Raw genomic sequence first — 24487 nt, 5'->3', positions numbered from 1 at the left:
CTCACCTTCCCCTTCCTCTTCCCCTTCCCTTTCCCCTTCCCCTTCACACCCCCCCTGGTCACTGATGCCTCTTCGAGTTTCTCTTTCTCTGCGATCTGTTTTCTGTGCCGCTGGTAAATACCGAAATACATAGGGGGCCAGAGATAGCAGACAAAGAGCAGGCTTTGTGCTCCGAGTCCCGAGGGGTGGCAGGCAGAGAAGGATGTGGATCTGGATGGGGCACCATCTTCGTGCCTGCCTGTAATTTCCTACAATCTGCACCGCTTTCCCATTCGCCCGTAATTACACCCAAGTCCTTCCACGGTACAGTCGCTCCTCAGTAAACATTACCCCGCCGCTTGACTTGAGTTATTTGCTTGTAATCCTCGCTCCGATGGCCAGGTGTTTGTGTCAACGTCCATGTCTATTTGAAGAGGATCTAGGATCTGCGAGGACGCAACGGCAACCCTCGATACCTCGAGACCTCGAAAAACATCAAATTGTATCTAAATACGTCTGCGATTGATCCTGGCTGCAGGGCAAAGGATCGAATCGGAACGTGGGAAGAATGGAGTAACGAGAAGTGGACCCTTTTAGGGGAATGATTTTATGGTTGCATTCCCAAGGATAACCAAGCGAGAGCCGAAGTCAAGGGCCATTAAGCGGGGAGCCAGCCAAAGAAATCAAAATAAAAATTTAATTTCGAATTTGTTTCCCCCGCGGAACCCTTTTTTCCACCAACTCGAGCCACAGATCATGGGAAATACTTCTCTGCTGGCCAGAAACCAGTTGATTGAGCCCTGTGATTGCTCAGTCCCAAAGTTTCGAGGGAGGGTGAAAGTGGCTCGCTTGAGCGGCCAACTTGTTGGCTGTCCTAGTTTAGGGTCAGGATAATGGCCAGGATCCTGCGCGGCCAACAGCCACAGGTGCAAGGTCCTGCCAGACGCCGTTTGGGGTTGGAGTTGGAGTAGGGGTAGGAGTTGCGGCTATAGAGCGTGTAAATTATGCAACTTTTGTGGGAAGCAGCTCACCAGGGCAACCGAGTCGGCGTTTCACGGCAATTTCACGGATCTCATGGTCCTGGCCACCGGACACTCACGCAACGCACTCGGTTCACATGGGGTCAGCAGTGGCCCAAACTGCGTTGTCACATCCGATCCCAGGGCGAAAGAGATGGAGAGACATTTCCGGATTTGAGGGTCCCAAAAGGGCCAGCTCCACAGTGTCATTAGGCGAGTTGCACTCGAACAAAAACTGTGGTATCTAATGCCATGTAAATATTTTAAAGTGTTAAACTTGTTTAGGATCCAACTTATAAATAGATAACAAACTATTGTGATTAAACCGAATTCCATGTGTAAGTTACACACACACATTTCCCAAAGTTTGCGCCCATTTCTTTCAGTGCCATCGAATGACATTAGAATCTGTGGACGGTCGTCGTTGATTGTGGATTGTGTGCGGAAGTTCCCACCAGTCGCTGATTATGACGCAACACAATTTTTGGGACAGTTGCAGGTGATTGGAGCTGGAAGTCGTTTCGCAGATCTGTTCGTTTTCAAACTTGGGATGACGTTCGCATGGGACGCTAATTAAAAAGGAATTTCTTGGCTTCATGTCTCTGCTTTTTGTGGCTTTCAGCCCGGCGACGGCAATTAGAAAAGGGGCAGGGGGTTAGACAATCAGGAGAGTGCTAATTTAGCAATCACAAGTCAGTCGCCAGCAGAAATAGCAGAGGCAGCAGAGCCAGCCTAGAAAGTATCTTTGGGAACCGGTTGGCAAAGGGGTCCTCAGAGGAGATAAGCTCAGCCCGGATCTATGGATCTATGTGCCACGCCCTTTTGCTTCCCTCTCTAACGGTGCAAAGGTGTGAAATTGTTGTTGCTCTTGATTGGATACCTGTGTTGGATCAGGTGGCACTGTGGCCATCGCAGCTTGACGTCGTGAGATCACAATTGATCCTCCCCAAGCCAGCTGGGAAGAAATCAGCGGTCCCAGTCGATAATTTAGAAATCTTTTGTCCGCCGTCTGTGCTGGCTGGATTTTCCTGGGGAAAAGCTATACATATCCCTTGTAACCAGTCATCATCAGGTGGTGGTGGTGGTGGCTTAGTTTTCTTCGTTATTCAGACGCTCTTTTGTGTTTGCTTTTCTTGTGTGTGAAAAGTCATTTTTCCTGTACATCAATTAATGAGGGAAAACATTGTATGCTTGCGAGATGGGTTCCTTGGGGATCTTATCTTTGTGATCGTGGGTATGGAGGGCATCAGTGGTTGGATTATTAAATAAATTGCTGCGATACGTCAATTCTTGGGCTCAAAGGTACAACAGTTTCGAAAATGCCTTTTGAAAAGCTTTCTACTATTTTATCTGCAGCATATTTCGTCCAGGTGTGAAGAACTAACATTCCTTTACTCCTTTTCATACAAAAGGTGCTGTATGTTTAGTGAGGAGTTTCTTTGGATTATCGATGTGTCGCAGGGATAATCCATCTTTTCCAAGATGGATCCCAAACCAGGGACTCTTCAGCGCGGATTGTCCAAACCTCACTTGCTGAAGAGCTGACAAGCGTTGGGCAAGCAAACAAGCATTAATATTCCCCAAAATGGGACGAGGGAATCCTAAACTAATTTACAACACGTGTAATCGCCGGAGGTCGCTGACCGAGCGCGTTCCCATTCTCTGGCCGTTCTCGTTCCTGTTCCAGGCCAAAGGCAAACATCTTTTCTAACCGCCTAGATTGACAATCGAGATTGAATCGCACACATGCACACACTCGAACGCGAAGCCACACAGATACGGAACGTTAATGTATCTGTATCTGTATCTGCGGAGCGAGAAGCAGCGGAGCGTGAAAAGGTAAGGAATCGCTGCCGAAGAGCCGCAGAGAATGAGAGGGAGAAAGGAGCCTACGGACAAATGGACAAATGGACAAATGGAGGCACGAAGCGAAGTAAAACGAAACCCAGGGAATGGAGTTGGAATTGTAAATAGCATTAAGTACAGAAGACCGGGCGAGGGGTGCGCGGGGCCACGGCTAGGGATCCGGATCGGAATAGGGTAGCGTCATAAATAATATTGTTTACACAAATGGTTCACGGCGATGAGAGCGACTCCTGTGCGATGGCCAAAACGAAGACCCATCCCGCCACGTCTTTTGGGCCTTTATTTTGGGTCAACGGATCTCTTTCGATGCGATCCTACGCACCCCAGCTAAAAATAGCCCCGATGAGCTCAAGTCGTCTTGTTTACGAGAAAAGTGGTAAACACGAAAAAGTTCCATGCTCGCCAAGGAGGAGGAACCCGACTTCCAGCTAAGCCTAACGCATGTTCACAGCGAGAAAATGTGTGTTCTTCAGGATAATTACTTTTTAGAGTACTACTTTTCTGCAGTATATTTCTAAGCCCCATTATTAAACAGGAAGTTAACACTTTCCTGGAAAGTAATGCGGTGCTATATGCCTAGTTAGAGTAGCTCCACTGTATTATACTAGCAGGTGGTGAATTAATTTAATCCCAAATACATGTATTTCTAGCATTCTAATGTGTTTTTTTGGCGAGTGTAGGCATGCGGCTAGTGCGTGCCTTAGAGCTGGCTGAGAGGACTGAAGGGGGGCGGAGAGGGGACAGGCGCTGTAAAAGGGGAGCAGGCTTTAAGCCAAAACAACAACAGGTAGAAATCAAATAGAAAACGGAATAGACGAGAGACAAGGCGAACGGAGGAAATAGCGAGGGCAGCGCAGCGACAGAGCAGCGGCAGCATGACGAGCAGCAGGCGCTCACACAGATACCCCCAAACACACACACACACAACCACGAGCCTAGACAGGCGAGCGCACACAGATGCGGAGCCACCAACACATGGGCACACCCGAGCAGTGTGGAGAGGAGCGGAGAGCTCGGTTTGCCTATGTGCCAAGGCACTTCGAGTTTCATTTTATGTTTTGACCCCTTTTAAGTTCAAGAACCCTTTTCCTCACAACATCGCAGCACACATGCGCAGGGCCGCCCTCTCTCTCGCGCTCGTTCTCCAACGCCAACTGAGCGATCGTTGGAGAGTTGGGGCTCCAACCCACCAATACCAGGAAACTCAACAGCCCAGAGAGAGCACGAGAGCCTGAGAGCCAGCTCTCCAAGCGCAAGCAGAAAGCTCAGCTCAGTGGAGACTTGGAGAGCAGGGATTGTTATTGTTTTGAGGTGGGATTTCAAAGTTGTTTTTTTTTTCTTGGGCGCAACAAGTGTATTTCGACTTTTGATTTATGCCTGCGGAGTCCGCTCTCGAAACGAGCGGTTCGCTCTGCACTGAGCGGAATTATTAATTGATTGATGAACGCTAATTATGTTAATTGGTTAATGAAATGCAATGTGTCAAGCGCCGAGCTCGTGGCTCAATTGCGGCGACTGAAGCGGAGCTCTTCCGTCCTTTCCTCGCGAGGAAAAGCTTTTCACTACAGTGGAAAAAAGAATTGTACTTCTACTGGGGGTTTTGTAAGATATTCAACTAATTCAAAGTAACTTCTCTAGTTGAACTCAAAATGAAATCTTTTGTACTACCAGAAATTAATCATCCGCAACGTTATCAGAAAGAGAAATTGACCAGAGGATAATATATTGAACAAATAAAACTATGTATTGGTATAAATCTACTCAAAGTTATCATCCAACAAGCACGTCGTATCTTTCAACGAACAGCGTTCAGTTAAGGGGTTTCACTGTAGCCCCTCGCAGGTACTGCGGTCGGGAATGAGTCACTCAGGAGAAAAAGCTCTTTGGAGCAAGTGCTTTGGGGAAAGCGATGGCAAAGGGCGTTGTCTGCGCCTGGTGATCTCACTGCAACGGGGATAAATGGCTATGTTGGGGCCCAGCCCGGTGAGCCACTGGCGTTGTATCTGTTTCGAATAAACAGTTACATCCTCCGCGCAAAAGCCAAATGATAATAGACACCAACACCGCCAAAAGCTGTCTAAAACCGTTCATGGTCATTGTGCCATAAATGGCAAACGAAACGAAATTGAAATTAAGCAAATGAGTGGGAAACCAGACGCTGAAGCAACCAAGGAGAAGAACACCGAGGCAGCGCCATCAAACTCAAACGCACGGCAGCAGCATCAGCAATCGAAACGTCGCAGTGTCGGAAAACGAGTTGATGGAGTCGAGGTCCAAAAGCCGAATCCGAATCCAAATCCGAATCCACTAGACGAAGGCGGATGCGCACCCAGAAGCCAAATGAGGAACTCTAGCGGATGCTGTGCCTCTTCAGCTGGCCCAAAATACAAGCGACTTCAGCGCAATGCACACTGCGAGATAAACTGTGTCCCAATACATTTCAATACTTCAAAATGAGTGTAAACAACTCTTTGTATCTAGTTATGATTTGTATCTAGTTAGATCAACGTTTTAGCAGATGGCCACAAGGAACTGCACCCTTTATTCTCCCTGTGCATGGGCCACAGCAACCGTGAGCCGTGAGTTAACCGCATTGGGTTGGGGCTTGGAGTTGGCCCACATGTCCCACGCCTCCATTTACATACTCACACAGGCGCACGTATCGAAATCCAGCAGCTAACGGTAACTTTACGCAATCCCAAGACAAGAATGCAGCGGAAAGGAGAGAAATCCGAGAGATACGGCGAAAGAGCGGCGGAGAAAGGGTTTTCTTTCAAATCAACGGGTATCATAAAAATAAATAAAAATACAAATGTGCGACGCTTTCAACATAAAGAGAAAGATACCGAACGAACGAAAGGGGTTTCGAAGGGAGGAGCAAGTGTGAGTGCGAGAGGGGGAAAGGTGGGGGAGCGGGACCAGGCGACGCATGTAAATTGCCGGCCATGTAAAGTTTACTTTCCACTTTTGGACGAAGCGTCAGGTGCGCCGCCTGCCAAACGGACAACGCTTTCGGTGCTTTGGGCGTGTGCCCATTTGTCGGAATCCCCATGCCACCCAACACCCCCCTCACCCCCTTACCACCACCGTTATATGTTGCCTGCAGCAACTGCAACAGGTTCGTAAATAACCATCAAGTTGCGGGCGTAGCTCTGGGCCAAAGTCCTAAACGCGTCTCAGGTTTCAGGGCACCGATCCACAGGCGCACACTCAGAGAAAAGGGGTGCTATAACACACAAGTGCCAGTCAAAATTATTCTGAATAAAATATATACTTTTTCATTATTGTGAGCTAGGTTACTTTGGATTAGCAACTTCTGGAACATTTCGAAATCTTCCTGGTATTCACTAATTTCGTTCAGTGCTTGAACAGGTTACGGCCTTAAAGGCAACAACAACGAGCCGTCAAAACAGCCCAAGAAGAAAGCCCATCGTCCAAGTCGGTCTCAAAAATCCAGACTCGCTGCTCCACCGCCAGTCGTACGCATTTGAAGCGTTTTTACTGTTTACTGTTACGACTCTCGAAAGCGAAGATCGCCGCTCCTCCCCGCACCTCTCCGCCGCTCCGCTCCCAGTTCAACGACCGAAAAACGGACAGACCCCCCGAGCCCCCCTTCACAATCCGGAGACCCCTTCTTCGGAGCGGTTCTTCCTGACTGCCCTGCCTTTTCTTCTGGTTCGCCTGCTGGTTCGTCTAGCTTTCTATTGTCTGATGATCGCCCAAAAAGAAAGACAGACAAAAAGTGCTCGTGGGTTTTAACCCTATGAAATGCTGGGAATGAGTATGGGTATGGGTATGGGTATGGGAATGGAAACGGAGATCGAGATGGAAACGGAGATGGAAGTGGCTAGACCTTCTCTCTCACGCTCGCGCATTCCATACCCGAGGTACACATCAGCGATCTTCGGCCGATGCGCCGCTGAAGCTGCTGAGGATTAATAATGAGCCGATATGTTGCCGAAAATGTCCAGAGAGCGTTGTTCCCCTAGATTCTTCTGGGAGCGAGGGTCCGTCGGTCATTGACTTCGCAGAGTGGCCAAGGGATAGACGCACTGTGCGGGATTCCTATAATATGATTAATGATCTACGTTCGCTCCTAAGCTCTGCGCTGAGTTCCAAAGTCCTCAACGCTCAGGAGATCAATTATAAAATGATCAAGGGAGATCACTCTTACTGGCAGAACAAGCAGTTCGTTCAATGTGTTTTCTATAATTGATAGAAATCTACTCTTATATTATTAATATACCATATACAGGATTCCCTATCGAAAATGATTTTGATACAAATTCACTGAAAATAACTTCGACTCATTAGCATGCAGGCAGTGCAGCCTGCCATTAAAATCATCTACCCGGCCAATAAAATCACTTGACAAATTATGCAACAGGCTCGGAAAGCACAACCACCTGGGTGACGAATCATGGGAAAATGTCAACGGCGGCGGGAGAAATCCCAGGGGGTTGAGTGGTGGGCTTCACTGTAACAGGTTCACGCACAGTGCACCACACAAATCCAGGCGGGTGTCGTAAATAAGCCACCGTAACGCCCTTGCCACGCAGAGCTCATTAAAATTCCATGTGAAAATTGCCATAAAATCTATTTTGATTTTCAGCTCACCTGCGTTACACAGTGGAAAAATATTAGCCACATATCTCATCTTATCTCATAGGATTGCGACTATTTCTAGCACTAACCAGTATCACTGTAAATATGATTATTATATAAACTAGTTCTGTGATTAGCTGTTTTTCCACTCCCGGAAAGCGGTGCTGAAAGCTTTCGCTGCGAGATTTTCCATGGGTCACTAGATCCGCCATAGGGATCTGTGAATGGTAAGTGCTGAATGGTGAGAGCCTCCCCCGACACTGAAAACACATTTGTAATTATTCACCCCTCGCAGTGGCAGTCGCAGTCGCAGTCATGTGAAGGCATTTCCGCTCGCCTTTGTCCCAGTGGCACTTCCGTGTCCCGCACCCAGAAGGCAATTGTCAAACGCTCACCCTCGCCGCCGAGGATCGGACCGCTGACCCTCGCGTCCAAGTGTCCGGAAATGAGATGCAAATATTATGTGGGACTCCGAGTCGGATCGGGTCGGGTCGGTTAGGAGCGGATCCTTGAGAGGCCAGGCCACCCCCCTCACAGTTGAGTGGGCATGTCCAAGGAGGTGCGCCCATGAGGGTTGCTCATCTTGCAACTTCACCCATCGAAGCATTCCGTGTAACATATGTATGTATGCACGAAGATCCCCAGCGGGAGGGTAAGAAAATTGTCTTGGCCTTCTGCACGTGCGTTTTCCACGGCAGCGAAGAGGGAAAACAAGGAAAATAGTGAAACTAATGAAAATAATGAAAATCGCACTGCTTGAGTGCGCTCGAAGCGCGTAATTTGGAACCCTAGATCATGCTTATCGCCTCTTAAGTATCTACGCTGCCATTTAGTGGAAATTATGCAAAGTCGGGATGGTCTAGGTGCAGTCTGCAAGTAGCTACAGGTAAATGGCGTTTCTCATTAACAGGTGCAAGGTCTTCCTTATTCCTGGGAAAGCAGTGTTCTGTTTTATGCATTTTCTTAATGGGAAAATATAAGAAGTTTTGAACGAAAATATAGTTATGATCTTCTCTCTGCAGTCTTTGTGTGAGTTAGAAGCCTACGAAGGAAGTAGGTCATCTGAATCGTAATTGCAAGCATATGTAACTTCAGCTCCCCATTAAATGTCCGGCTGGATGTCTTTCAGCTATGAGATTAAAAGATTTGTGAGCAAAATACCCGAGAAATGAGGGGAGAGCGGCCACAAAATTTATCATCCTCTGCCGGGCAGAGACTGGATGTAACCCCCTGATCCCAGCGAGGCGCAACTCATCAGAAGGCGGGGTCACAGACCCATCGGGAGCAGATTCAATTTCCAATCTCTCGCTATCTGCGCGTCCCTCTATCTCTCGTGTGGGGTACAAAGTCGTCTTTGTCAAGGCGAAAGCGTGGAATGCTGCATGTTGGAGAGTGCTCCAGAGGAGGTTCGGTGAGATGATGTGCGTCCGGTACGAGCAAAGGGGTGGCTACTTTCGCCATCTAGCTGCCTACTTTGCAGATAAACAATTCCCAATTTCAATAATAGCTTCAAGCCCAGTCCAGAAGAACCAGATTCAATCAAAGTCCTAGCACTTCCCTCCATTCCATTCCATTCCAAACGACTTTCTTTAGGGCCCAGTCGCATTCAGAACTTCCTTTCGCGCGCTTTCTCTTCTGATCTCATTTGATCGCCATCCGGCTGACGAGTGCAACTCCCCTTTCATTCCGTAATGTCTGTGGTCCTTAAAGTCAAGTGCTCGTTTCCTTTACTTTACTTTCCTTTCCCTTTGCTGAGTTTTGCTCTCTTAAGTCGCAAGTCTTCAAGTGGAGAAGGTGAAGGTGAAGGTGAAGGAGAAGGTACTGGGGTGCAGCGCTGGCAGGAAATATTGAATTCATAATTATGTAGATAGGAGTTCTTGATATGCGCATATTTTTACGATGCACTGTTGCTTTCGGATGGATCGCTGCCACTAATTAGGGCGCGGCACATCTTCTCAAGCGAGTCCAGCGAGTTGCAGGGTGGAATGTCTCGAAGGAATGTCCAAGTCTACCGACTTCCGAATATCCTAGCAGCATAGCAACTCCAGCCACCCCTGGATGACAACATTTACGTAGTCAAACGATCACTTCACACTAGGCGCACACGAGAAGGAAGAAGACCCAAACGCCGGTCCACTGAGATTCAACCACCATTACTCCGCTGGCTTGCCAGGTCGGATGAATGTAACGTCTGTCTGGCCGAGGGTTGCTAGGCCGTCTAATTATCATTTTTTAACGTTCAGGTGTCGCAGTCAAAGTCATCATCAGGTGTTCGGCCGTTGATGAGTAGTGTAGACGAGAGTTCCTTGTTCGTCTGCTGCGGCTTAAGGATTCTCGAGACGCACGACCGGTCTTCCTTTGTTCGGAGCTCGGTGTGCCAGCTCCTTTTTCGCTTTTTGTTATTCCGGAGGGTACTAATGCATTGTGCTGCCTGTTCCTTTGTGCGATCGCTGAGTGGATGGATGGTTGGTTGGATGGTTGGATGGTTGGAATGGATCGCTGGTGCTGGAGGGACGGGCTTTGTTTGGCATTCACTTGTAACTGACTTTGGTTGGCTTTTCGAGGGCCATTTAGGGCCGAGCACACTGGCAAAAACGCTTGACACAAAATAAAATGATAATAGGAATGAATCATAAACTTTGGGAAACCCATTTTGCTCAGTGCTGGGCTGCAAAGCAACCCCCGGTTATCGGAGTGTTTGTGCCGCATCCTGTTGCTTGCTGTTGCATGAAACAGGATGCCAACGAGCGTGTAATGCCCTGTTGCCCCGATCCTCCACCCCATCGAAGGCCGCACCCTGCACCCCCGCGAATCATTCAACTGTTGCTGCTTGATTTCCAATTCCCATTTTCCAATTTGAATGCTCCGAAGGAAGCGATAATTGGATGGATATTGCTGTTGATTCCTCTTCCTGTTCGGCTGGGAACCACGGCAACTTAATGGCTTTTCAAACAGTCATTTCCCTGGGCGAAGTTGCACTTAACTCAAGGTTGCCAAGCCCCTAACAAAACTTCCCATTGCATATGCGGCTAACACAATTCAAGACAAGGAAAAACAGAAACGCGAAAAAGACCAAACAAATCAAAATCAATTTGTCAAGCGACACTTGCCACCGTAAATAAAAGTGGCCAACAGCAGCACAAAAAGGCAGCAGCGCACCGCCGACCGCAACAGCAACTTGGGGCTAAAAACAAGACATTCGAACGGCAATCAGAAATCAAAACAAAAACCGCTAAAAAAACACAAAAAGAGCCACACCGAATAAAACACAATCGAATCACACAAAAAAGGCGCGCATGCGCAAAACGAGTTTTCGACTCGCAGAACAATTGAAGCTTTTTCAGCCGGCGAGCGACGAAAGCGTGGTGCGATAGGAGTTGCCCCAACCCATCCATCCAATCCCCCATCCAGTGCCCAATGCCCGTTAATTGTTAGAGGAGACATAGGAGCACAAGGTGCCAGGGCAGCCGGCACACTGCAAAAAAAGTAGTAAGCCTTGGAAACTCAAGACCATTTTACGTCGAGTTCCAATTCAATTTTGTCTTGAGTTATGCAAGTTCAACTGTGCATCATTTTAAAAATATTTTATACATGAAATGACAGCACTCTTTTCCCAGTGTAGAAGTGAGTCAGGGCTGCGCGATCGAGCGACAATTGAAATGGACAACCAGAGCTGGACAGGATCCGCTGGCCCCGAAAAGGGGATCTGGGTGGCAGGGGCACATGCACATGCAAATCGCTGTAAGTCGACGCGACAACTTCATTTGTTCAACGGAGCTCTGGTGGCCAACGGAAATGCAACCGTTGGCCTAAAAGGGGGCCGTCGAGTGGACTGGGGAGTGGTTGGTGGTTGGCATGGAAGCGGGATTGGGAGTGGGAATGGGAGTGTGGCCAGTTGATGCACGTCGTCTGCCCAATTGAGGTTAAGTAATGCAGTCAAATGCGTGAAAAATGGCCAAATGGAACCAGCAACAATCGCAGCCGGCAAAAGTGCGAAGCCACTGGTTGGGGGTTTCCAGGAAGGACTGGGCACCGGAGTCCCAGAGAGGTGACCTACACGTAGGACTCGGTGCGTGACGGCAACTTAAAAGGAGCGCACGTCGCCAAACGATGTTGTCACCACCATGCATTCATCATGATCATCATGATCATCGCCGTCTTCGTGGTCTTCAGAAACCCGATCCGCGATTAGCATGCAGGCATTCCTGCGATTGATTTTTGTGGGTCACCATTGCGAAAACTGATGTTCATTTGCCTGTTTGTCAAACTGAAAACTGCAGTTACCCAGTTGCTATACAGATTCAGGATGATTTTCTGACATTCAACTAATAATAATAAATACACATATTCCATTGTAGTAGCCACAATCCAAGAACCAACCGAGTATTCATCGCAAGCTCTGCCCAAGCTAATGACGTTGCCCTTGCCACAGATCATTGGGTGCACCTGACCCCTCCGTGCAAGTCGAGCTGCGATACAAGCTCGCACTTGGGGCTGTATAATTAATTTGGAATTGGCACCTAGTTTGACACTCGAGGCTGACACCACGACACCTGCCCCCAGCAGTTCAAAATGTACAAAACAGAAGTCCGCACCTCCTCCTCCTCCTTTCTTTGATCCCCATCCCCTTTGGGATCCCGCAGCTTCCACTCCTCCGACTCGCAAACTGGTTGCCATTGGCAGCAAACAGCAAACATTTGCTCTTTGCGCGCGGCTTCTAATCCGTTTGGAATTTCAGACACGCCAAAGTGGCGCACCGGCTGTTTTAACTGAGCGAAGCATGCCACAGCCACACTGTGAGAAAAGCGAAACACTTTCAAAGATCGCCCTCTAAAACTCTGGTAATAAATAAGTCGGGCTTATGGGAATATATGTTTCTGCTGATTTTACATACATATAGCAAACAGTAGTGATCGTTTTTTCCAGTGCACGGATCAGGCTGCAGGCACAGGCTGCCTAGCCAGTTTGGATTTCTGGCCGGCTGAGTGGATGCCTGGTGTCTGCTGTTGGCAAAATGTCAAGTGTCTGCCGCGGAAATGAGGCCGTTGTGGCAGCTAGACTCCGCGGATAAAGTCCACGACGAAGTTGCCACACGTACTTGCAATGCAACTCGAGGAACTCGCATGAGTTGACATCTTATTTGGCGAAGGATTCTTTAAACAAACAATTTATTGTGCAACTAGATTAGATAACCCCATTTTGATTTAGAAACTAGGTTAAGTTCCAGTTAACTAAGCTGGTGTTTCAAAGTTTAATTGGCCCTTAAAGTCTTTTCATTTGACAAGCGGTTCGATTCCCCAATATTACGTATGCGCCATGAACACAACTACATAACCACATCATTCTCCAATCTTTAATCTTCACTTAGCCTCACACATACTTGTACGCAAAAATCATTTTCTTTCGCCAGTCAAGCGGCGCTTTGATGAAGGAGCTGAAATCTCCCGATCTTCCCAGCACACGCCATGCGAAATAATAACAGACCCCTCGTCATGGATCGGCCCAATCACTTGATCACATGTTATGCAATCCCGAGAGAGAGAAAAATATATAATAATAACCGAACGGCGCGGCAGGCGAGTAAAAATGCATTTTCACGCAGCCTGATGGCAGCGGAGTGAAATGAACCGAAGACACATACACTGGAAGGAATTATGATATTGTAAATATAGTCGTTACTACAAATTATGGCTTTTAGTTCACCGAATGGTGAGAAGTGTAGCTTTCATGGACTCAATCTAGAGTTTTTTTCCGTGTGCCCAGCGAATGCCACTGCCAGTTTTTCCTGAACACATGCTCCCAGCTCCAACTCCCCTCCCAAAAAGCCCCCATTCCCATTCCCAGTCCCGATCCCATCCCGAACACACGGAATTGCATGCCGAATTCGCGAAGCCAACCAGTTTCACTTGCGAAAGCAACCAGCTTCCATTTCCATTTCATTCGAGAGTTGACCGCGCTCAATCGCGTTTCGGGCCAATTAGCGCAACAATCAAAAGTAAATCCCACTAGATCCCAAAGCAGCCCACAGGATGAAGGAGGCCAACCTGGAGGATCAGTATGCCAGTTTTCCGGAGATCAAGCGGCCGGAGGTGCTGAAGTTTCTGGACTGGATCCACGCGCAGCCGCACATCTCGGACAGATTTTCCGAGGGCGAGGCCCTGCACTTCTTCCACGCCTGCCGCTGCAGCATGGAGGTGGCCAAGCAGGTCCTGGACACCAATCTCACGGCCCGCACCCACCTGGAGGAGTTCTTCGTGAACCTCGATTGCGAGCGGCCCGAGATCAGGCGCGCCATGCGAACAGTGTGGGTTGTGTTCCGACTGAACTTGACTCGGAATTCTCTCAGTGCCGTTTGTGCCTAATAACCATATAATTTCTTTATGTGTGGACAGCTCCATTGTTCCCCTGCCAGGCGCCACTCCCGAAGGATACCGGGTGATTCTCGCCAAGCTCGATGACTTGAACACCTCAAACTATAATTTCGCAGATGTAATGAAGCTGTGAGTACCAAAAGACCAGAGACCAAACTGAGATAATCCTGATAAAACCCTTAAGTGAAATATGGACAATTCGCAAACATTTGCTCAATTCAACTTTATTGCTAATGGCTGACAGTGATTGTTGTACTGAGACAGAGCGTGATTTGCACGTCATTTGTGGCGTGATTATGACAAGCATGCGGAGCATGAAAAGATTAAAGGTCCGAGCTGAACTCTCAAACTAAATGCACCCAAAAGCACCTAAGTACACACTGGGTTAGGGTTACTCGGTTATTTCGCCTTAATGTACAGCTCACTAACTTCGCAAATAACGATCATTATAACCTGCTGCATAATGGTAGGCAATTAAGAGCCAACAATTAAGCAGGCTTGACAGACGAGGGTGCAGATCAGGGGTTGTATCAGTGGATACACTTCGAAAGTTCGGGTTGGATTTTGAAAACCTTTCCCCTCACTTCCAGGTATTGCATGGTGTTCGACTTTTGGATGTATGAAGATGGCATTCAGCCGGGTCACGTCATAGTAATCGATCTGAAGAACACTTCCCTGGGCCACGTAGCCCGCATTGGTCTTTTGCAAATGAAGAAGTTCCTCTATTACCTACAGGTAACTAATCTTAAACCCTTCGTTACGTATGGTAAAAAGGATGATATTTTCAGGAAGCGGCTGCCATCCGCTTGATAGGCTTTCACTTCATCAACATTGTGCCCTTCATGGACAAGATTCTCGCGCTGATGACCCCGTTTATGAAAAAGGAACTGACCTCTGTGCTCCACATGCACAGTGACTTGAAGGAGTTCTACAAGTTCGTGCCCAAGGAAATGCTCCCCAAGGAGTACGGCGGTCATCAACTGGAGGAGACGAACTTGGGAAAAGGTCGGTCATAAATAGTACTCCAAATATTCCAAAATTATTTAAACAATTTTTTAGAGATTTACTATAAAAAGTTGCTGAACAATCGAAAGGAAATGCTCGAGTTTGAGACTCGCCACCAGGTGAACGAGAAACTGCGACCCGGCAAAGCCAAAAATGCTTCCGACTTGTTCGGGATTGAGGGAAACTTCAAGAAGCTGGATATTGATTAGGTCAATGACCCACATTAATTTAGAAAAATTGTTTTTGTTTTCCTCGGTGATTGATGAAATAATTAAAGCGAAAAGTTCTCTTTTAAATCCGGAGAAGAATCTTGCAATTTTACTCATGGTTACCTTACGTTTCTATTTTACACAGCATGCTTTTGGGCTGTAACTGCCTTCAGATTTTATTTACGACCTCTAAGATTGAGGTTTTTAAGGTTCATTCTCGGAGTGGTATGGAATTTTAAATGAATTAATTATTTTATTTCAAACTTTACGTCATTACCCAAAAAATTAATTGTCCTTTATTTACTTTGCAGCTTAGCTTTAAATATACATACAAGGTATGTAAAACAAATGAGAAAAACAATTTACAGCACGATTAAAATGAAAAATGGGATGCCCTTACAGACTACTAGTTGCTATGATTAGGCAAAGTCCATCTGATGGCTTCGCAATGAGTCTTACTTACTAGGCGGTTAGGTTACAGTAAAACCAGCAATACTAGAATAGAGTTTATCGAGTCTTACAAGTAATTATTGAACGGTAATATTATTTTACACTTTCGTCTCTAAGCCTAATCTAAAAGAAAACCATCGCCAATAGCTGCGCTCGGGTAAATTTGAAGAATTAAAGCCCAAATACATGCGATGACCATTTGTGTAATGGGCCAAGTAAATCGATGTTTTAACGAGTTCCTCCGGAATATCAAGAAAATTATTATCTGAATTGCAAGCAGTCTTTCCAGGTGAAAATCTATCGTAAAGTTTGCTAGTCGTCTACGATTTATGGCTGGAATACCTGTTGATTCATCTGATTTTGGCGGATAGCCTGCGGATTGTTATTGCTGCGCATAACTTGCGGGTTGCTGTTGTTGATATTGTTGCTGTAGGTTTGGCGCATTCGATTATTGTTTTTTGCTGAGCGACCAGTAGCTTTTGGTACTTGCTTCTGATGCTGCTCTGCCATCATGAAGGGTGCGTTCGCATTTACGGTGATGGGCAACTAAAACACGTTTCAAAAAATAAGTAAGCCTCAGGAAATGGCTGCTAATCAGGATGCTATTAACTTACAGGAATATTAAAACGCTGCACAGGCATCGCTTGATTGGTGTGCTTGGCATTGTAGTTGGGAGGATTCCGCTGTGCGGACATTATAGTGGCCATATTATTTCCTGGCGGTGGTGTGGGTGCCATTATAACGTTCATGCTGTTGTTATTCGCTGGTGGCGGGGCGGTCACAGGAGCTGTCATCGTCGTGCTGACCACTGGCCGAAGGTATGTAGTGGCGGGCAGCTTGAGCATGGCCTCCTGATTGGGTTGGTTCATCAACGACATCATAGGTGGCCACTTTTTGGAACTTGCTGCGCTGGAAATTTGTGGTGCGGATGGACAGGGCGCTACTGTTCGCATTATCTGCGAACTGGGACTTGGGCTTGTAATCGATGGAGTCGGCGTTGGCGGGGCCACTTTAGATTTGGAACGGCCAGGTTCTATAACCGGAGCCGGAACTGTAGGTGGAACTGTGATTGCCGATGGCACAGACTGACCACAAGAGGCAGAGTGTCTAGGCCAGTGCAACTGCTGGCAGGGATAGTCACAGTAAGAGGTATTCCAACAGCAGTACAACTGTGCCTCACGCATGCAATTCGCACACCACTGCTGCCTCTTGGCCTCCTCGACCGCCCGCATCTGCTCGATGGCGTTCTGCTGTCGCAGATCGCAGATCACGCGTTTGTGCTCTTGCTCTAACGTCTTTCGCATCTCGGCAATCATCAGCTCGCTTGTGCGATGCAAGTCGTTTATTTGGCGGTCGTAGTGCTGCTTCAGACGCTCGTTCTCCAGCGACAGACCGGCAATCCGGGCCTGCAGGACACTTTGGTCTCCAGTAGCCATGTCGCTGAGCGTATCCTCGATGACGGATATAAAATAGTCGGTAATCTGCGAAATTTGGGATAAGGTAAGACAGCTTTAGTGAAGTACCATATACACAAAGATCAACAAACTCAATTTAAGAAGCATACGTACCTTGTGTGCGTTCTCCTTCAGTTTTTGCGAGACCGGTCCGGCTTGCGAGGGATAGATTTGGGATCCATCCGATCGGAGAGGCCCGCGTGGGCGAGCTACCAGCTTTGGCGCACCGGAGTGCAGGAGCATTTCACTTAATGCCGTGGCCAAGCCCGGAGTTATGGGATCATTAGGAATGGAGTCACTGGGCAAGGTGTCGTTGGCCGTTCCGTTTAAGGCGCTGGCCAGTAGACACCCGGGTTGTCCACTGTTGGGAATTGAGTCTTCCTGTGATGTGGACGTGGCCATTGGAGGAATAGTCAAACCGGCTAGTGGTGGGGGCATAGATACTGAGCTGGGAACGCAAGAGGAAGTTGGTAGCGTTGAGGTATTCTGCAGCGTGTTCTTTGAAACGGCCCTCAATGGTGGAACCGGGAAAGTCATAGGACTGTGTGAAGTGCAGCTGCCGCCCTGCTCCACTGGAATCACTACCATGTTGGATCTGAGCAAAGAAGACGTGGTGGTGGCTGGTGGAGCAGTCCCCGGCGGGGAGGTTGGGATACGATCGTTTTTCGCCCGAAACTGAAGGTGTGTCGGAGACTTTCCTTTGGGTGGTGGCGGCGTTGGCTTGTTAACAGCATGAGTGCTAGTGGGCTTTGGTGATGCCGCAGGTGAAGGTGCAGTTGACTGGACAGGCGAGTGACTTGGAGAGGGTGCCTGGGGTGTACCTGTTATGGGAACCTGCTGAATCCCTTTACGTTTTCCTGCCGAGTCCGTGGACTTGACTCCCTGTTTCTGGCCTACCCTTTGGATTGTGGTGTCGCCCACAAATCGAACCAGGTCATTCGTTGCGGGTGTCTCCTCTCGTGGCGGTAAGGGAGGAGGCGGGGGCATAGGCAATGGCATCGGTGGCACAGACTTAAACCTCTGACTCACATTAGACTGCTCTGTTTCCATTTCTTCTTCGCTGAGAATCTCTTCTTTGATTCTGACTTCTTCACAAGGTACAACTTCCACTGGCTTGGGTTGGGGAGCCGGCACTGCAACTGGCGTTTGAGATTCCGGCTGTGCTGTGATTGCCTCCTGTTGCAAGGGAACTTCAGTAGTTGGAGTTTGATTAACCTCAATTGATCTTTCCTCAATTTCTTCGTCTTCTGGCTCCGACATCACCTCTGTTTTAATTTCTATAAACGGAATAACTTTTTTGATGAGCTGTTCTTGTTGTCTCTCGACATCGGATTGTTTTGGGTTCGCTGCTTCATTCCCTTTTGGGGTGTTTTGTTTGGGAGGCGGCGCTGTTGGAGGAGGAATGGGAGCAACCGCTGAGTCCTCTGCTGTCTGCTGCTGCTCGCGTGGTATCTTTGTGATGGTCACTCCCTGGCGTCGTCTGACCAATTCCACTACAGAAACAACAGACGCAGATACCGGGGATGCAGTGGAAGTTTCATTGGCAGCATTTTCCATGACAGTCTCTGCATTTTGTAGTTTTTCAACCTGTGGCGCGATTTTAGGAGATCTTGAAGGATCTTCGCCAGTTTTTTCTAGCCCTTCAATTTGATTGTCCTGTTCCTGTTGTTTCCTAGCATGCTTTGACTTGCGTTTGTGCTCGCTGCATTCGCTGGTGTAACTGGCATCACTCAGAGAATGTTTGCGTTTTGATCCCACCGCTTCTGAAGTTTCCGCGGATTCTGAAACTATTTTGGCAGCAAGAGATTTCCTTTTGAGCAACACCTTGCAACGAGAGTCGGTCAACGATTCACCAGATCTGGATATAACCTCATAGTTGTTGCTCTTCACCTTTGAGTGATCGCTGCATCCGGCCCCAGTTACAGGAAGAATATCCACCTCCGAAAGCTTTTTCGTAGGACTTGGCGATTGATCCGATTCGTTTCCTGATTCTGTCGCCTTCGTCTTCTTGACTATGGACAGCTTATCGTCCGCGGTCTTGCGTATAAGAAACTGCAGCGGTGTCTTATTAGCCGGCTCCAGTTCCCTGTCGATAGCCGCATACACGCCAGGCATCATCTGCTCCAGTTGTTGTTGCTCCTCCAGAGGATCGTAGGGGGTGCGATAGGGAGCATAATTAAACGCGCCAATCTTTCGCTTGATTTGGTCGATGTGAACCTCAACCTCCCTGATGCATTCCGCCAAATCCCTTGCTGATCTCCGGCTGGTCTGCGTGTTTGGATTCTGAGCCGAATAAAGAAAGCAGTCCTTAACGGGCACGAAAGCTCGGTCGTGTTTGCCGAAGAAGCGCACATTTACTAGCGTAGTGTTCGATGAGCCCATGGCTTTCGCGGGCCAATAGGGGAATCCCTTTAGTTTCGCCCAGAGCAGGAGATGCGGATGCCGACACACCTTCACGAACCACTCGTCGCTGGAATTGGCATTCAGATAGCATTCGGGGCAGGTGTCGATTTCGTTGGCCTCCTGTCGACACACCTTCACCAAAGCCTTTGCGGCCTGTTCCACTTTGGCATCTACAAGAAAAAGTTCATTCAAAGCCATTAACAAATGACAAAATGACATGCTTATTCGACTAAATCGAAATCCACTCACCGCCGGCATCCAGGATAAGAGCGTTGTGCTGTATCCACTTCACTTCGCCGAGAAACTCCTCAGTGCTTTGGTAGGCCCCATTGCGGATGCACTGCGCCAGGATCTCGAAGCTCACCGGGTTCACAAAGTACTTCTTGTAAGTCAGCGGAAAGACCTCTTGCGGCGACCGGAGCTTATGGGCCTGCAGATTGAGATGGATGTGGAAAGGGTGCATAAGTGGCGGATCTGAATTCGTCGCGCGGCGAAGAGATCGTTCGTTCAACGAGCTTTTGTCGTTTGAGAACAAGTTTTCGCTTCTACCCAGATACGCCGATTAAGTGTGTGTGTATATGTGTATCCATGTCAGGAGGGTGATGGCTACAGGGGTCTGGCGGTAAAGGAGGGAACGGTGAGCTGAGCAAATATGAGTTGCTGCTATCTGTTGTTCCTTGCAAGTCTTCTGGAGTATATATGTAATATATATGTACACGCGACCAAGGTATTAAATGGAGGCCAAAGATAGACTACTGTGTACAGAGAAAAGCCACAGATGGACTTAGAGTAATAGCAAATTAGTGCTACCGAAGAATGACCAAACACAATAATAATATAGAAGGGCACGCTTCACGTTGATGAAAAACATCCGGAAGTCAGTCAGAAAAATTCTATTACCTTCCATGGCACTGTTGGTATACATAAATTGTTATACTAGTATATGTTTATCCATACTGCTTGTACTTTTGTATAATGTTATTCAAGTTAAACTCCGCCTTCTTTCTCGTAATATTACAGTTCTTCATAGTGGAAAACAAAATGTTTCCTTTGGTTCCCCAGTCTCCCCTTCGGCTCAGTTGTTGGGCCTGGCGAAGTAAGATGGAATTGAACAGTCTATTTGCGTAGCTCAGACCATTAAACCGCATTATCATGTACATGAGGCCCTCACGAACACAATAACAGCCAACCATTAGCCACACCAGCAGGCCTTTGGCCATTGAAATCGACTGGCAGATAAGTAAGCGCAGAAAAGTAACCACGTGAGTCGTTAAACAGCCCCGACTAATGCCCACATCTGCTGTTGGAATTGGTGTTTGAGCGGGGAGCCATGCCGGATGTGCATATGTGGGGCTTTAGCCTCAAGGGTCAAGGGAGCGCAAAATACTTGTTGCCCAAGAACCCAATACCCCGGCAGACCAGCGAGACTTTTCAGGTGTCTATCTGCTCGTCCATTGAAACAAGAGAGAAACTGGGTCTACAGTGGAAGCGAGTGGAGGCGGCAAAGAGCGAAAAAATCACAGATTTATAGCCCATATTATTAGCAGCTGCGGGCACAGTAATATTTCAATCAATGCCACCCCTAAAATGCTATATCGCAGAATGTCTTCAACTTGATTGGAAGTCTTGTTCTTGATTTTAAGGGTTAAACATACAATTTACCTATGAGTTATCAGCAAGTATGGATGCTGAAAACCACACATTCCATATATATGTACATGTTTACGTGTCTCTGGTGAGGCACATTATTTTAATAGACACGGCGAACGGCGGTGAATGATAATGAAATCTCGTCAAGGAACAAATTACATTACATACAGAGCCGATGGAATATGAATTGCGAATTCAGCATAGTCACTCACCCCGCGCACATGCTTCATACGGTCCAGGGCGAAGGAAAGCAGCTGGCTTAGTAGATCCACTGAAACTCCATTGCGCCGCAGTCTGGAAACGCAAATTATGAATATACACATAGGTTTCTCTTATAGGGAAATGCTAGATAGTCACCTCTTGGGAACTGCCTCGATCACCTGACACTCGGGGCACTTCCAGGCGGAGTCGAACTTGGTGGTGGCGGGTCGGACGCAATGAGTGTGAAAGGAGCGCAGGCACTTGGAGCAAGGCATCAGCTTGCCGCACCCTCGGCACTTCCAGCAGAACGGGTCCCAGCCGGGCTGCAGGAGAGGATTGCAAGAAATTATTATGGGCCCATTATTTGTTTAACTTTTCAAGCGTAGCAATTTTTAAGTTGTAATACACGGCAAGGTACCACTAATTCAAAGTAATTTCTACCAACTTTTGTCACCACTCACCGTTGGTGGCTCCTCATAAATGAGAACCAGCCGCTCGGCCGCCTCCTCCTCTTGGGTTTTGGCCGTGGTCGTCTTTGTGTCACTGACATCCGAGAAGAGCGAGTTATCGCCTTCGCCGGATGTGTTCAACACCAGTTCCGATTCCGGGTCATCATGGATTACGCGATCGAGAAAAGCACTGTGTTTTTTCGCGAATTCCTCGTTCTCGCTGCGTAGATTGCTGCGTCGTGGGCCCTTGTCATCATTGCTCCAGCTGTTGCTCAAGGATAGAGTTTTGCTTCGGGACCGGCAGCGGGTGGCCATTGCGTATGCGGGCTCGATGTTGCTGTCCTCCACATTTAGATCGGCCAGCCTCTCGCCATCTTCGAAGGCCATCGATCGTCCTCTCGGCCTGCAGATCTTAATGCTCCTGTCGATGTCCTCGTCCTGCCAGTCGTCATCGGAGTCGAGGATGGGAGCAGGAATGCTTTTGCTCCGCTTAAGGGCAACCTTTAGAGATTTTTTTTCGTTTTTGGAGGAGGCATTTAAGCTGCGGGTCAGCTCTCCACCTGCTGCTTGCGTGGCGAGATTCCCGGGCACATTGCGCGACTTTCGGCGTTTCAGCTTGGACACCCCGGTCACAAAGTTGCTGAGCACCTCGGATTCGATGTGTGAGCGCTGCAGAGCAAGCATTTCCTTGGCTACTTTGGCTTTGTTGTTTGGCGTGGAGGTCTTGGCTTGATGCTGCTGTGGCTGCACCTTCGTCAACTTCATGGTAAGCGAGGAGCCCACGTTGATGTTCGAGGGACTCGAGCTGGACGAGTTGCTGCTGCAGTTGGCCGACCCAGGCAGCGCACTGACCATATACTTTTGACGCTTGCTGGGCATGATGACCGGCTCCATCTCGATGTGGCCATCAAGCGAGGAGCTCTGCAACTGCGGCTGTGGGCTGCCGATGGCGGAGAGGGCCTCGAAGTCCGGCCGGGGAATGGACTTTAAACTATCCCCACTGCTGTCGCTGCTGTCCGTGCTTTCCATGCTCTGTGAGAAAGACTGAAAAGGGTATAATTAATGGAAAAATCTGGCAATTGAACATGTTAAAAAAAATAGTTTTTTTTTGGCCCATTAACCTATTTTTAGATTTTTTCGGTCAAAATTCGTGAGGTTAACTACAGCTATTTTAATGCTAATGCTGCTTTAGTGGTATAAATACATTTTATGAAGACTGAATGTGCAGTATCCTTGTGTACACTTTTGGGTTTCTAAAAATACAAGCAAACAGCATATCTTAAAGGCCATATTAACTAGAAAAATTACGAATCTGCCTTATATTCTTCAATTAAAGCATGTAATTTTGAGTAATAAGCAAGAGGCGAAACTATAGTAGAGTGTAGTAACTAATCTATACTTAGATACAAGATACATGTAGGCTAGTGATCCTGATCAGGAATACAAGAATGGGTTGGAAACGCTTTCTTCTACAAGATGCACAATTTTAAACGGATGAAGTGTTTTTTTTAACGGTGTGAGTTATAAGAATAGCAGCGTATGGAGTGTGGCCTGCAATCTCGTTAGCAAGTACACATTTTAGCCATAAAATCGGAGAGACTTCGAAACAGCAAACACGATATGCTAAACCATATCAGCCCGACTCGCCGAAGTGTGCCGAATGTGACGAATTCGACAAATGGCAATGAACAAATGCAAAGTGTCACGGAATCGTGCGTGTTTCGTTTGCCGTTCTTTTTGCGTCACCCGCGCAACTTCAGCGAGTGATTGCGGCGTGTTCTCCGCACTTCCTGCTTACATATTTGCATCTGGGGTCGCTTTGCGAATGTTACGCACCTGCGAGGTTCGTGCTAGGAGGCCTCACTGTGGCCACTCTTCCGCTGGCGATTTGCAAGCCGCAACCATAACTGTGCGATTTATTTCGGGCCGAGCGGTTTCTGGGGGAGATTCCTCTGCCGCGGCATCTGCAAGAAATGTGCGCACGATGAATTAAGTGTTTTCAGTGTGTTGTGCTCTGCATGGCCAGGTTTACTGCTGCGGATGCTAGCTGGGGAGGGGAGGGGTGGGGGAAGAGTGATAGGCGGAGAGCATTTCCTTGTGCCTGGCTCTTACCAATTTCTCAGGGCTGTGGGAGAAAATCGGCGCTTTAACTTAACGCCTTCACTTCCGCCGTCTCCAGACGCCGGTTCTCGAGTCTTACACGTACAGCGATTAGTCGATGATCGGCTTCCTTAATTGATGTAACGCAGCGCCTTCCTAGTTTAATTAATGGTTTTGTTGTAGTTTATTTTTTCCCGAAGTAACAGTGCTGCCAGATGACAACAGTCCGCGGTCTATCGATCTATCGGTGTAGGGATAGTCAATTATGCTATCGATGGTAAGCTAATTCGATACTTTGGTTAATGCTGCCTCAGTACGACCAAATTCAGCAATTCGAAATTGGCGCGCATATAAAAGGTTTAAGTCATTAACAACAAACTAAAATAATCCATTTGGATCTGCATTACTTGACAGACTAAACTATCATAATAGAAAACTGAGTAAGGACTGTCTATTTCAAAAATAATCAGAAGCAGTTGGCAACGCTGGCTGGGTCGTTTACTAGCTAAGCAAACCAGTTGGCAATACTGGTTGAGGGGAACTTTGCTTTTGAAAAGTAACGCGGGATATTTATCCATAAAACATTCAATTTGTGAAGAATCTTTATTATACCATCAGTTTGCGGGGTGTATTCGTTTTATTACGTATTTGAAATTTATGAGTAACACACGTCTAATGGTGTAGGTTTTACATATAGGCCTATTAATCCAGAACATTAATCATGAA

The 24487-nt window shown here is 47.6% G+C and overlaps 2 protein-coding genes across 2 annotated transcripts; one reads left to right on the top strand and one right to left on the bottom strand.

The window, feature by feature from the left end:
* Positions 1 to 13353: 13353 nt before the first annotated feature.
* Positions 13354 to 15208, top strand: LOC120451160 (alpha-tocopherol transfer protein-like). Its single transcript, XM_039634594.2, has 5 exons — positions 13354 to 13773; positions 13862 to 13969; positions 14431 to 14575; positions 14629 to 14845; positions 14900 to 15208. The coding sequence occupies exons 1-5, from the start codon at positions 13499 to 13501 to the stop codon at positions 15052 to 15054; spliced, it is 900 nt and encodes a 299-aa protein (XP_039490528.1). The 5' UTR covers positions 13354 to 13498; the 3' UTR covers positions 15055 to 15208.
* A 483-nt stretch (positions 15209 to 15691) lies between these two features.
* Positions 15692 to 23975, bottom strand: LOC120451159 (protein kinase C-binding protein 1). Its single transcript, XM_039634593.2, has 9 exons — positions 23774 to 23975; positions 23498 to 23625; positions 21674 to 22705; positions 21369 to 21535; positions 21224 to 21305; positions 19611 to 19791; positions 17073 to 19531; positions 16119 to 16985; positions 15692 to 16050 (listed from the first exon to the last, which is right to left on the bottom strand). Exons 3-9 carry the CDS (start codon positions 22688 to 22690, stop codon positions 15832 to 15834), a joined length of 4992 nt encoding a protein of 1663 aa, XP_039490527.1. The 5' UTR covers positions 22691 to 22705; positions 23498 to 23625; positions 23774 to 23975; the 3' UTR covers positions 15692 to 15831.
* Between the last annotated feature and the right edge of the window lie 512 nt (positions 23976 to 24487).

Source organism: Drosophila santomea, chromosome 3R (assembly GCF_016746245.2).
Source record: "Drosophila santomea strain STO CAGO 1482 chromosome 3R, Prin_Dsan_1.1, whole genome shotgun sequence".
Taxonomy (NCBI): domain Eukaryota; kingdom Metazoa; phylum Arthropoda; class Insecta; order Diptera; family Drosophilidae; genus Drosophila; species Drosophila santomea.
Note: the sequence above shows the minus strand (reverse complement) of the source record. Positions and strands in the feature narration are given on the sequence as shown.